This window comes from Peromyscus maniculatus, chromosome 8, assembly GCF_049852395.1.
Source record: "Peromyscus maniculatus bairdii isolate BWxNUB_F1_BW_parent chromosome 8, HU_Pman_BW_mat_3.1, whole genome shotgun sequence".
Classification (NCBI taxonomy): domain Eukaryota; kingdom Metazoa; phylum Chordata; class Mammalia; order Rodentia; family Cricetidae; genus Peromyscus; species Peromyscus maniculatus.
Genome location: NC_134859.1, coordinates 65,329,169 through 65,343,116, shown reverse-complemented (window position 1 = coordinate 65,343,116; position 13,948 = coordinate 65,329,169). Strand labels below are relative to the sequence as shown.

General features: G+C 38.9%; 1 protein-coding gene across 4 annotated transcripts in view; it reads right to left on the bottom strand.

The window, feature by feature from the left end:
• Positions 1-13,948, bottom strand: part of Nf1 (neurofibromin 1) — a 254,271-nt gene that overhangs the window by 213,619 nt on the left and 26,704 nt on the right. For all 4 annotated transcript variants that reach the window (XM_076577606.1, XM_076577604.1, XM_076577605.1 and 1 more), the window contains exon 2: positions 995-1,138. In XM_076577606.1, the coding sequence (XP_076433721.1) occupies positions 995-1,138 (144 nt within the window). The remainder of the gene's footprint in view (positions 1-994; positions 1,139-13,948) is intronic.

Genomic DNA, 13,948 nt, shown 5'->3' with positions numbered 1-13,948 from the left:
CTGACACCCGGCTGGAAAATTTATTTTAAAAACAACAAAAAAATCTATTGGACTGCTCATACCTCTGATTCATCAGTTCTGTAACTCTGATACTAACAACTTTCTTAGGAGGAAATTCTCCAAGGATGGTGTGACTATAAGACAATGAGGCTAATCCTCAAAATCACAACCAGAGGTTGTTTCACAGCCCAGCACAAACAACACAAACCAAGATTACACGTGTAGAGAATTGGAGTTTAAAACCCCACATCTGTTGTTTGGATGAGTATGAAGTAGATTATCAGAAATTGTTAGAGGAAGGGAGGTCCCTGAGAGAGTAAGAGATGCTAATGCTAGAAGCAGAGGCAGAGCAGGGGAGTGTGCTCCAGTTATGGGGTGGGGGATGGGAAGGAAGGAGGACTGTGAACTTTCAACAGTGGAATGAATCACTGATGAAATCAGTTAACATCTGAGAAACTGAGGACAGCTGTTCTAACACCTGTTCTCTAACTACTATCGAATCTGTTACAGGTTATGGCAAGAGGAAAGGAAACTCATTAATGTGGTCATAAAACTTAATCCCACAATTTAGGAGTGAAGATCCCAGTTTATATACCACATAATTTGGACATGGACAGTCATTCAAGGAAGCAGCTAATGAAAAGCAAATAAAACAGATTCTATACCACACAGCTGGAGGTATAGATTAGGGAACAAGAAAAGAGGAGTGGGGGGAAGGAATCCATATGATGGTCAGTCTACATATAATACAAAAGTCATATAAAAGTCTAATTCCTGAAAATGAAATAGAGTAATAAGAGAAGCTTCAAAGGGAAAGATTAAAAGTCATAATTTCAAAGTTACACTTGTGCTTATCATAAAATGAAATGACTCACATCTTAAATCCTAAGAAAATATTCCCATACTTTAAAACATGCTGCTCTAAACTTCCAAATCAGAACCAAAATATAGCAAATTATCCAAAAAGCAAAAATCCAGTAACTCAAATACTCACCATATTGTTAACATTCTTTAAGATGGTAGTGAGGCCACTTATGACCAAAGAAAACTTGTATTTGGAAATGTTGATCAGACATTCCTTGTTATGCTCAGTGCTGACTTTGGTATGTGTGTTTTGCTGTCCTGTTTTTATTGGAAGCTAAAAGGGAAAAATATTAAGACTTTACTCTTCAAAATTACTTAACATATTCTTTTCAGTGAAAATCACAATTTAGGTTTGAAATCTTTATCAACCATGACTACCAATATTTCTATATCAACTTCTAATTTACAATACAACAGAGAATTTAGAGAATATCCTAAATCATCTATCAACTTTCTGTTTTCTTTCTGGAAATAAGCAGCTACAAATTATCTAAAAGAATGTCTGCAACAAATACACATAATCCTTTACTGTGCTCACTGAACTCAAGCATGTAAAGAAGTACAGACCAGCTGGAGATGGTGGAGCATACCTTTAATCCCAGCACTAAGTAGACAGAGGCAGGTGGATCTCTGAGTTGAAGGCCAGCCTGGTCTACAGAATGTGTTCCAGGACAACCAGGGCTACACAGAGAAACCCTGTCTCAAAAAGCCAAAAAAGGAAAAAAACAAAACAAAACAAAAACTCTACAGGCCAAGGAAATCTAGGCTGTAAACCTATAATCAATGGAAAACTTCTAGTCAATGGAGAACAGCAGCCAATTGTTCAGATATAATGAACTGTAAAACCAGGAACAGAGTTAAAACTGACTCCAATTAAAATAAGCAACCAGGAGCTGGAAAGATGGCCTGGAAGTTCAGAGCACTAGCTGCTCTTCCAGAAGATCTGGGTTCAAGTCCCAGCACCCACATGGCAGCTTATAACCATCTGTAACTCCAGTTCCAGGGGATCCAACACCCTCACACTGACATACATGTAGGCAAAACACTAATGCACATAAAATAAATAACTAAATAAAAGATTTTAAAAAACTTCCCCCAAAAAAGTAAAATAAATAAATAAATAAAAGACAAAAATATACAAGTAAGACCCACTTAATACAACACTAGGGTGGTGTAAGTATATACACAAGAGGAAGCAGGAAGCCTGATGAATAGAACAACCAGATTTCTCCAATGGCTGTACATTCTCAATCAAAGCACAGCAGGCCAATCATGCAACTGAGGCAATAGCAAAGCAACCAAGAAATTCATCTCCTAGGAATATATACTCTTCGAAGGGCTCACATTTACACTGACCTGTGGATGAGCTCAATTACACTGCATAGGAATGCATCTCTACAACTCCTAAGTGTAATTTTGTACATAAGTATCAGACCTCAGTTCACTGCTCATATTAGATCCTGCCAATGCTGAAAGAGAACCAAGGAGGCTCCTCTGTGAAAAACCACACCTGAGACTATCTCCACTTGAAAGTGACCCAAGCTGGCCAGGCAGCAGTGGCGCACGCCTTTAATCCCAGCACTCGGGAGGCAGAGCCAAGTGGATCTCTGTGAGTTCAGGTACAGCTTGGTCTACAGAGTGATATCCAGGACAGGCTCCAAAACTACACAGAGAAACCCTGTCTCGAAAACCAAAAAGAAAAAAAAGAAAGAAAGAGAGAGAGAGAGGGAGGGAGGGAGGGAGGGAGGGAGGGAGGGAGGGAGGGAGGGAGGGAGAGAGAGAGAGAGAGAGAGAGAGAGAGAGAGAGAGAGAGAGAGAGAGAGAGAGAAAGAAAGAAAGAAAGAAAGAAAGAAAGAAAGAAAGAAAGAAAGAAAGAAAGAAAGAAAGAAAGAAAGAAAGAAAAAAAAGAAAGAAAGAAAAAGGCCCGAGTAAAGAGAAGAACAAGTTGCAGGCCTACGCTTTTGCTAGGTCAATAAGACATGGTTAATTTGACAGCAAAGAGACACCAAGTATAGAGGTGATGAGGTAGTGTATGGAAGCTACAGGGTTACATAAAGATTGAGGAGGAAAAAGGCTCAGAAAAGAGAATGTTAGAAAATGAAAATGGCAACAATATATCTTGTGAATCTCCTCAGCCCCTCCACACAATCAGCAGAGAATCCAGAAGAGTAAAGCTGAAGCTTGCACAGATCCACAGATACATGAGAGAACAAATAAGTGTGTGCATATACAAGTAAGACCCACTTAATACAACACTAGGGTGGTGTAAGTATATACACAAGAGGAAGCAGGAAGCCTGATGAATAGAACAACCAGATTTCTCCAATGGCTGTACATTCTCAATCAAAGCACAGCAGGCCAATTTAGAAACAAAATGGAGATGTATACTGCTACATATAGACAGGTACAGCAGGCTTATGGTCAAGTCTGAAGACTGTGGCACTTTTTTTTTTTTTTTTTTTTTTTGGTTTTTCGAGACAGGGTTTCTCTGTGTAGCTTTGCGCCTTTCCTAGAACTCACTTTGGAGATCAGGCTGGCCTCGAACTCACAGAGATCTGCCCACCTATGCCTCCCGAGTGCTAAGATTAAAGGCGTGCACCGCCACCGCCCGACAACTGTGGCACATTCTAAATCACCACTAAAAGAATTTACTGCAATGATACTCTGTATCAGCAATGACCAGCACCTAGGCTACTAGCCAGCTCTATGTGGCTATTGTAAACATCTGTAACATAGCTAGTACAGATGAGGAATCAAATGTTTGGTTTTATTTAACTTTAAGTAGCTATATATGATGCAGCTATCAAATTCCACTAGGCAATAAAGGTCTAAATCATCCAACTGAAGAATCAGTTATTCTAAGAAGCAGCCTACAGTGAAAAGAAAATGCTGAAATGAAACTCCAGATTGACCATAGGGGAAAATAGGTAAATGAAATGGGATTAGATAAAGGTAAGTAAGAAAAAAGAAGGCAGCCAAGAGAACTCCGAAAGAGTGAAATCATCTTATTTCGCTGTTTTATGAAATTAACTTCACCTGTGGGTTGTAGGACTCCAACTCAGGTCATTGACTTTGGTGGCAAGCACCTTTGCTACTCGGTCATCTTCCAGGCCCCTAGACTTGTTTCTTCTCCTCCAATGCTCAGGCTTGGATGTCCTGTCCTATATTGCTTTCCATGTGCACATCCTCCTTAAGCCATTCAAACTCTATGCTAATACACTCCCCTACCATCCCCCCATACAGAAGATTCACACAGCCCACCACCCCTTTCTGGGCTCACTCAGGTGCCGACACCCATTTAGGGATATCTTTCTTATAAACCCCATCCTTATCTGGGGGAGGGGGAGTTGTTATCCTGTGACCCACACTCCCTTCCTCCCTGGTTGAACCAATGCCCCATTCCTCATCTCCCTCTGCAGAGTCGTCTCTCCTTGTCCCAGTCATTGTCTGACTCTGCTGAGCCTGCTACATAGAGGCATTCTTTTTCTGCCGTATGCTGTTTCCTCCACATAAGGCCTTTTTCACCCTGATCAGACTTCCCCAAACATGTACAAAGACGCCTACATGCTCTGCTGTACCTGATGGGTTCTGTACTGAATGAGTATATAGAGGGAGAGGAGGAAACAGAGGAGCCAGCATTTTCTGTGAAAACATTATGACTGTAGTTTAGGTTGGTAAGAAACAGGCTCCAGCCAGGGTGGTAGATATCCGGAGAGTCTAGAAACAACATTTGGGAAGTGGCTTTTGGAGCTTCAATAGTGGTTGGGTAAATAGGTATAAATAGGTTCTTCATTTGTGAATTGAGTATAAATAGGTTCTTGAAGAATCAAGGCTTCTTGCTGGACATGGTTAATCCCAGCACTCGGGAAGTAGAAGCCAGCCTGGTCTACAAAGCAAGTTTCAGGACAGTCAGGGCTACACAGAAAAACCCTGTCTTTAAAAAAAAAAAAAAAGGAGGGGAGGGGAGGATCAAGGACTCTGTGTATAAAATTTGGGTAGCTGTAAATTCAAAATAGCAAGAAAATGAATAAACTACAGCTCAAGCATTCAGGGGAGTGTAAAGCTAGAATTCATTTCTTGACAAAAATTAGTTTGGCTCCATGCTAATACCTTTGCCTACAGATGTCTTTATAATATCTATATTGTTTTTAAAATGATTATGTAATTTCTGTTTCATGAGCTCAGTATTAAATTTTAGGTTGTTTCCCATTCTGCCCAACTTTAGTGATTCACATACTATTAGCTTGGCCATATCCTGTACCATTTATTCCTGGCTTAGCAATTTGCAATTGGCTTACCTTTTTCATTTAACTTTGTTATAGGAATACTAATTTTGTTTGATTGCCAATTGTATATTTAAAATGACATTAAAATGAAAAGAAAACTTTACAATTTTTAAGTTTATTAATCACTACATAAAGCACTATTATGTATGTAATATGTAACCAAAGACACAGAATCCTCTGAGGGAATATGCTTAATATAACCAGCTACAATATTCCAGGGGTATACTTTAATTTTGTAATGGATTAATAATTAATAATAATGTATATGTCTTGCAATGTCCTTGAAGGCCAGAAAAGGAAGTCAGAACCCCTGGGCCTGGAGTTTAAAGATGGCCATGAGCTGCTATGTGGATGCTGGGAACCAAACTAGGTCCTCTGGAACAGCAATGAGTGCTCTCAACCACTCAGCCTATTTTCCAGTCCAATATACTTTCTTTTTGTTTGTTTTTGTTTTTGTTTTTTCAGACAGGGTTTCTCTGTGTAACAGTCTTGGCTGTCCTGGAACTCTCTTTGTAGACCAGGCTGGCCTTGAACTCACTGAGATCCGCCTGTCTCTGCCTCTTAAGTGCTGGGATTAAAGGCTTGCACCACCACCACCACCACCACCACCACCACCACCACCACCACCACCACCACCACCACCACCACCACCACCACCACCACCGCCCGGTGCAATACACTTTCTTAATGTGTTTGTTTCCTGATATATAAAGACAACATGTCGGGTGCTTTTCCTCCTCATAGGCTTATTTTCTTTGTTTTTTTCCCTGTATGTACACTAAGTGAAATGTAATGTCATCCCTACTCCCCATTATAGTCTGAAAGGCCTTTTAGAAACTCATTAGAATGTACACAGAAGCAAACATTTTAGCCTGTGACCTTTTGAAGAATTTCTGAGTGAAACTAGAAACAAACTACCCATTGTTCACAGTGCTTTGCTTAATATTAGGCTTTCTTTTAAATAAATCCCTACTTGTTAAGATCTTTTATCTTAAGTAGATCATAATTTGTTGTAAATAGAGATCATAATTCAAAGGGAATTATTTTTCTTCATGTAGTCTAAACCCTTTATATTCTACTATCCAAAGATATATAAATATTCTATTATATCCAAAGATATTTATAATATAGCATAATATATTTTTAGTTTAATTCACTTTTCCCCACAAATAGTAAGTGCTCATTGAAAAGAAACCCACAGAAGAAAAATTTAAAAGCTCTCAAATACAATGACCTTACCTTTTTAAAATTTATTTTGCTCAAAAAAAAAAAAATTTTTTTTTCTAGTGTCTCATTATCCCAGACTCACTACTTCAGCCAAGGATGACCTTGAACTTCTGATCCTCCAGCCTCCACCTCCTAATTGCCAGAGTTACTGGTATGTACCACTATGCCCAATTTTATAGATGCCACTGATTAAACGTACAGCTTCATGCATAGAAGCAAATACTATTAACTAAGCTACCCCCCCCAGTATGTCTACATGATTCTTCTAACAAATGCAATTAGCTAAATGATAAACTGTTTAATGCATATCACTCATGCATTCTAAGTTCCATAGGAGCAAGAAAGGTAACTTTCTCAGAAGCTATTTTATCCTTTGATTAGGAGAGTTTTCTTTTAAGGCAATTAATTAATGTTTGCTGAGTAAAAGAATAAATCATTTACATTACACTGACTTTCCTCCTGCCTTTAACATCTATCTTTTTATTACCCAGGGCAGTGTGCCTCAAACTGTGTCCAAGAGCAACAGGCGGTCCCTGCTAGTCTGCAGACTAAAGTACAGACAGTTCAGTGAATTCAGAGGGAAAGATTGAACAATCATTTCCTTTGCCTATATTTTAAAACCTGAACTATAAAATAACCTTTCCACTATAATCCTATTACTTCCTTAATATGTGAAAATTTCCATAATATAAACTACCAGCCTCTTGGCTTAATCCTTTAATCAACCAATACTTCCCAGGCAACCAGTAAGGCATATTCTCCTAGACAAAGTGGGATCTTCACAGAAAGACTTACATTTGAAGGATCAACAACTACAAAGTTGCCCGACCAACCTGCTCCCTACCAACCTGACCTACAGGCACATATACAAAAGCTCCCAATGAACCCTCACTAAAGAGTAGACTTTTACATTTGTTTTCCCACTTTACTAAGGGATAATTAGCAAATAAAATTTTATGTATTTAACTTTTATAACATGATTTCAATATACTGCAAAATCATAACCACCATTGTGGCAGTTTGAATGAAATTATCCTCAAAGGTTCATAAATCTGAATAGTTGGTTCCCAGTTGGTAGAACTGTTTAGAAAGGATGAGACATGGCCTTGCTGGAGGAGGTGTGTCATTGGGGGTGGGCTTTCAAGTTTCAAAAGACTCCCGAGATTCCCAGCACTCTCTCTCTGTCCCAGGGTTATGGATCAAGATGTGATTTCTTAGCTGTTCCTTCACTCTGACATCATGGACTCTAATTCTCTGAAATTATAAGCCAAACTAAATAGTTTCTTTTATAAACTGCTTTGGTCACTGTGCTTTATCACAGCAATAGAAGAATAACTATGACAATAATCAAGTTTAAACAATGCATTCAACACCCAACATAATCACCTTTGGTAAGAGGGCAAGGGTAAGAACATTTAAGATCTGTGAAGATACTCAAGTGAGAATGGGGAGGAGGATGTACCTAATGGTGAAAGGCTTGCCTATCATGTGCCAGGTCCTGCATTCAGTCCCAGCACCACAAAAATTAAAAATAAAGTTAGAAGGCTAGTGAGATGGTTCAATGGTGTACAGCACTTAGTGGTTTGTTTCCTAGCACCCACACCTACAGCCAGTAACTACACTCTCAGGAGGATCCAGTACCTCTGGCCTCCAGGGTACCCACACTCAGGTGCACATACCCACAGACAAATCCTCATATACACATAACAAAAAATAATAAATCTTAAAAAAGATAGATACATAGATAAGATAAGATAGCTGGGTATGGTAGCACATACCTTTAATCCCAGAATTCAGAGGCAGAAACCAGCATCTCTCTGAATTCTAGGCCAGCCAGGGCTACATAGTGAAACCCTGTCTCAAAAAAAATAAATAAAACACACACAGCCTTGAACCATCAAACAAAAGCAAAATCTGTTAACAGAACATTCAAGCAAACACAAATCAATACTGTACAATTAAGGAAATATCTCAGATTGTTACTTATTAATATCTAGAAGATATTCATGAAGGGCATGATGGTGAGAACCTGTAATGCCAGATATTCAGAACAAAGAGGCAAGGAGACACAGTATTTGAGGACAGCCTTGACTTATATAGTAAGACCTCATCTCAAAAATAAGACAGTTTTAAAAGTTTAAAAGGGGTTGGAGATTTAGCTCAAGGCCATGGGTTCGATCCTCAGCTCCAAAAAAAAAAAAAAAAAAAGTTTAAAAGATGGTATTTCAAAAATAAAGAGAATAATCTGGGCATGGTAGCATATGCTTTTAATCTCCAAAGCAAGGAATTTTAAAATCACTCACACACACATGCACACGCATGCATCCCTCTAAAACATTTTCATGAAACTACACAGCAACAAAGAACAAAACATGGGCTAATGAACAAAGATGGGCCAACAAAATGACTCAGTCATGTCCATGCCGCTCAAGCCCAATAAGCTGCATTTCATCCCCAGAACCCACGTGGTGGACTGATGAAAGCTATCGTCTGACCTATACACCTGTGTGCACGCACACACACTCACACTGATCAATGTAACACAGAAGGTGAAAAAGAGACGACTCAAAAACAGCCAGAGAAAAACCACCTATGGCAATTCTAATGACAACTGAATTCTCAACAATAACAACAGTAAAAAAGGAAATAGTACCTTTAACACACTGAAGAGAAAAATAACTGCCTAGATTTCTACATAATGGTGGAATTATGACTCAGGAATAAGGAGGAAATTAAGATATTTTTAAGAAAAGAAAAAGAGCAATCACTGCAATAGACTCTTATTTAAAATAGTTCTAAAGAACATGCTTCAAGCAGAAGAAAAAATGAGCCTAAAAGAAAAGTCATATTCAAGGAGGGGGGTGAAAAAAGACATAATAAGCAGCAGAACTAAGTTCAATATACCAGTAATCCTGGTTAGTGTAAATAAAATAAACACTCCAGTTGGAAGGAAAAAGTCAAACTAGTTTCACAAGTACTATTTATACGAAAAACTTCAAACACAAACACAGAAAGATTCATGGTCAGTGAATGGAAAAAGACCCACCAAATACTGAGGAAAACTGAACAAGAAGTGGAATGCATGTAGCTCAGTGGTAGGTGGCTTGTCCAGCTCGTGGAGGTAGGAGAGGAGGAGGCGAGAAAGAGTAACAAAACACAGGATGACTTCACAGCATGGCATTCTACCTTCCATGCGTCTAACAGCACACACACCACAAAACTGACACGTCCAGTATCTGGACAGAGCGGCTCAGAAAGTGGGAATGCCTGCTGCACAAGCATGGAGCCTGTGTTCTGTCCTGATCCCAGGTAAAGGCCGGACCTTACTCTACTGTGCATGTACCTCTAACCTCACTGCTGTCAGGGTAAAGACAGAAGGATCGCTGAGGCCTGCTGGCCACCAGCCTAGCTCTAAGTTCAGTAAGAAACCCGGTGTCAAAGGAATTAGGCAGACAGAGCAGGACATTCAACATCCTCCTCTGACCTCTGTGGATGTACATAGGCACAGGCATGTGTGCACATACCACACACACATGAACACACAATAAAAGAAAAAAACCAAATCCAGTGCAAGATTGCCTAACATGTATCTCTTCCAGTTACACAGTGTAGTGAACAAAGAAATCATAAATTAGAAATGCTAAACTGCTTAATTATTAAACTTGACCAAAACAACACATAAAAATCATACTCAAGAACTAGACATTATACATTAATTTTCAAAAACATATAAATCTTTATAAAATGACTTTCTAGACTCCAAGATGGCCCATAATTATTCCTACCTTCTAACGTCTACCATCATGGATAATTCTTGCACCTTATATGAAAATTGTTCTGCATGGGTAATATAAGACAGCAGAAGCTGCCGGGCGGTGGTGGCGCACGCCTTTAATCCCAGCACTCGGGGGAGGCAGAGCCAGGCAGATCTCCGTGAGTTCAAGGCCAGCCTGGGCTACCAAGTGAGTGCCAGGAAAGTCGCAAAGCTACACAGGGAAACCCTGTCTGGAAAAAACAAAAACAAAAAACAAAAAACAAAAAAAAAAAAAAAAACTATAAGCAAAAAACCCACTTCATTGTCAGGCGGTGGCGGCGCACACCTTGGATTCCAGCACTAGGGAGACAGAGACAGGCAGATCCCTGTGAGTTCGAGGCCACCCTGGCCTACAGAGCGAGTTACAGGACAGCAGAGTGTTTACACAGAGAAACCCTGTCTCAAAAAATAAAAACAAAAACACTTCATTAAGCCACTCATGGATTTTGGAAGGGCAGAACTTTGAGATATTAAATGCCTGTTGTTTTTTAAACTAAACATGGTACAGACTTGTAATCCCAGCTACGAAGGAGGCTGAAACAGGAGAGCAATGACTTAAACACCAGCCTATGCTAGAGTGAATTCAAAGCAAGTCCAAGAAACTTATAATCTATTTCAAAAGTAAAAAGTATAAAGTAGCCAGGCAATGGTGGCACATACCTTTAATCCCAGCACTCGGGAGGCAGAACCAGGAAGATCTCTGTGAGTTCGAGGCCAGCCTGGGCTACAGAGGGAGATCCAGGACAGGCACCAAAGCTACACAAAGAAACCCTGTCTCGAAAAACAAAAAACAAAAAAAAAAAAACAAAAAAACTTTTTTTAAATAAAATTGAAAAACTAAAAAGGATCAGGACTATAGCTCAGGGATAGAGTACTTTTCTAATATGCACTATATTTTGGAAAATTTTGCAACAGCAATAGTAACTAATAAAATGCTCAATTATAAAAAGTTCAAATTTGAAAGTACTAGCAATATACAAACCACATTCGCTGAAAATACAATTAAAATGTCAATGTTTTAATTTAATTTTTATTGAGAATTTCATATGTGTATATAATGAAGCATGACCTTGTCCAGCCCCCATTTCTCCCCTCCAACACCCTAGGACCTCCACAACTTCGTGACTTTTTTTTTTTTTTAACCCACTAAGTCTATTTAATGCAGAACATATGTGGATGGCTATGAAGCTACTGGAGCAAATCTCCAAAGAATGATTTTTTTTCCCCTTCCTACAGTAACTATCCACTGCTAATAATAGTTCCATGGTTAGAGGTGAGGGGAGTTCCTCACCTATCTGTGCTGGCATTTTGGCCGGCTTGATCTTGTATATTAAAGTATAAATTAATAAATAAAGCTACATAGTGGTGGTGGCACACACCTTTAATCCTAGCACTGAGGAGGCAGAGACAGGCAAATCTCTTGAGTTTGAGGCCAGTCTGGTCTACAGAAAGTTTTCCAGAACAGCCAAGGCTACACAGAGAAACCCCTATCTTGAAAAAAAATCATAAATAAATAAATAAATAACCAAAAGATAACTAGAAAAGTATCTCCAAGACAATAAAACACCCTGGATAAAAGAAGAAATCATAATAAAAAAATGAAAATACCTAGAATTAAAAAATAATAAAAAGCCAGGCTAGAGAGACGTTTTAGTGGGTAATTTCAAAAGTAAATTGAATACTTACTGGGACCTGAGTTCAGTTCCCAGATTCATCTCAGGCAGCTAACACACTGCCCTAACTACAGCCTCAAGGGATCTGTCTTCCACTTCTGGCCTCTGCAGACACCTATGTAAACACACATATACACACACACACTTATAAATAAATTTCTTTTTAAAAGAAAAAATGGGAATCAAGAGGATTGGCTCAGCAATTACAGCACTTGTTGCTCTTGCAGAGGACCAGGGTTCAGTTCCCAGCATCTACATGATGGCTCACAACTGTCTATAATTCCAGTCCCAAAGGATCTAATGCCCTCTTTTGACCGCCATGTTACACATTGTACACATACATACATGCAAGCAACACACTCATACACATGAAATAATAAAATACATTTAAGAATTGAAAAAAATGAGATGCCAACATCTAAATGTATGGACTATGACTAAAGTAATCTTTTCCTATCGGCTGGGAAAAAGTAATATATTACGAAGCACTTATATACAAATGCTAAATACACAACTCCAAGTACTGCCAAGGACGCTGAGCACCAGAAAGACATGCTAGAGGCAGCATGCACTGCAGTACAAGGAGGAAAACCAGTGACTTTTAAGAACAATTTGGCATTTTCTGGTAAAACTGAACACACCCATATATCCCAAAACTGAGCAGGTTTCCTACTAGACATATATTCTCAACTCCTAAAAGCTCAGGAGAGATGTGCAAGAGTGGTCAAAAGCAACATTGTTAGTAACAGCAAAACACACTGCCAACTCCAATGTAGCCCGGAAGTGGAATACTTGCCTAGGAGGAACAAGCAAGTCCCCAGTCTTTGATCCCCAGCACTACCAGAAAAGAGGAGGGAAGGAGAGACTGTGCATACTAAATGTTTCTCATACTAAAAGCATAAATGGTGAAATATGAAATACTGTGTAGCAGTACACAAGAACACAGATGACACTCAAAACACCTATGAACTATGAAAGACATAAGAATACCTATAGTATTACTCAATTATAAAAAAAAAAAAAGTCAAAGACAAGGAAACAAACCAATACGTTGTTTAGAGAGATACTATAAAGCAAAGAAATTTTCTAAACACAGTTCAGGATAGTGAGTTTTAAAAAAAAAAATGTGATTAGGTCAAAGAGTTTAAGATACCAGTAATGTTCTTCCCTAATCAAAATACGAGTCCACAGTACTACTGTTTAGCTATAAACTGTACAAACACATTTCACATAATCTTTTTTTAAAAGATTTATTTAAGCGGGGTGGTGGTGGTGGTGGTGTATGTCTTTAATCCTTGCACTCAGGAGGCAGAAGCAGACAGATCTCTGTGAGTTCAAGGTCAGCCTATCTACAGTTCGAGGACAGCCAAGAGTACAAAGAGAAACCCTGTCTCAAAAAACCAAAAATTTAAAAAAAAAAATATTTTAAGTGTGAGTTTCTTGTCTGTGCACCATATGCAAACAGTGAAGAAGAGTTGTAGTCTCCATGAGGGTTCTGGGATTTGAACCTGGGTCCTCAAAAAGAACAGGCAGTATTCTTAACCACTCTCCAGTCCCCCAAGATTTATTTATTTTTATTTTATGTATAGGGGTATTTTACCTACATGTGTATGCTTGGTGTCCTCTGGGTAAAATATGGAGAGCCCATCTCAAAAAAAATCCCAAGAAAGTAACAAAAACAATATAAACCACTGGTATATCATGAAAAGATGTAACAGAATTTCTTGAGAACTATTATACATGGTGAAAATGCACCAAGAAAGCACAGACAGGCCTTCACACCTGCGACTTTTATTGTTTCCTCAATCTCCATACTTTGTTAGAGCAGCACAAAGACAGAACGTAGGACCAAAGAGTAGAGTTGTTGTTATGAACTACAGAAGCAGCTTTGCAACAGGGCAATGGGCACAAGCTAGAAGAATCTAGACGTGCATGTAGAAAAGGCCTTGTCACTGTGACCAGAGCTTTCAGGATGACTCTGAAGTGAAGGCACAGAAGAGAACTGTACAAAATGGCTCTGTCTTTTCAGAGATTACAGAAATGCTTTGGGATGAAATGTTGATAGAAATATGAACAGTCAAGGT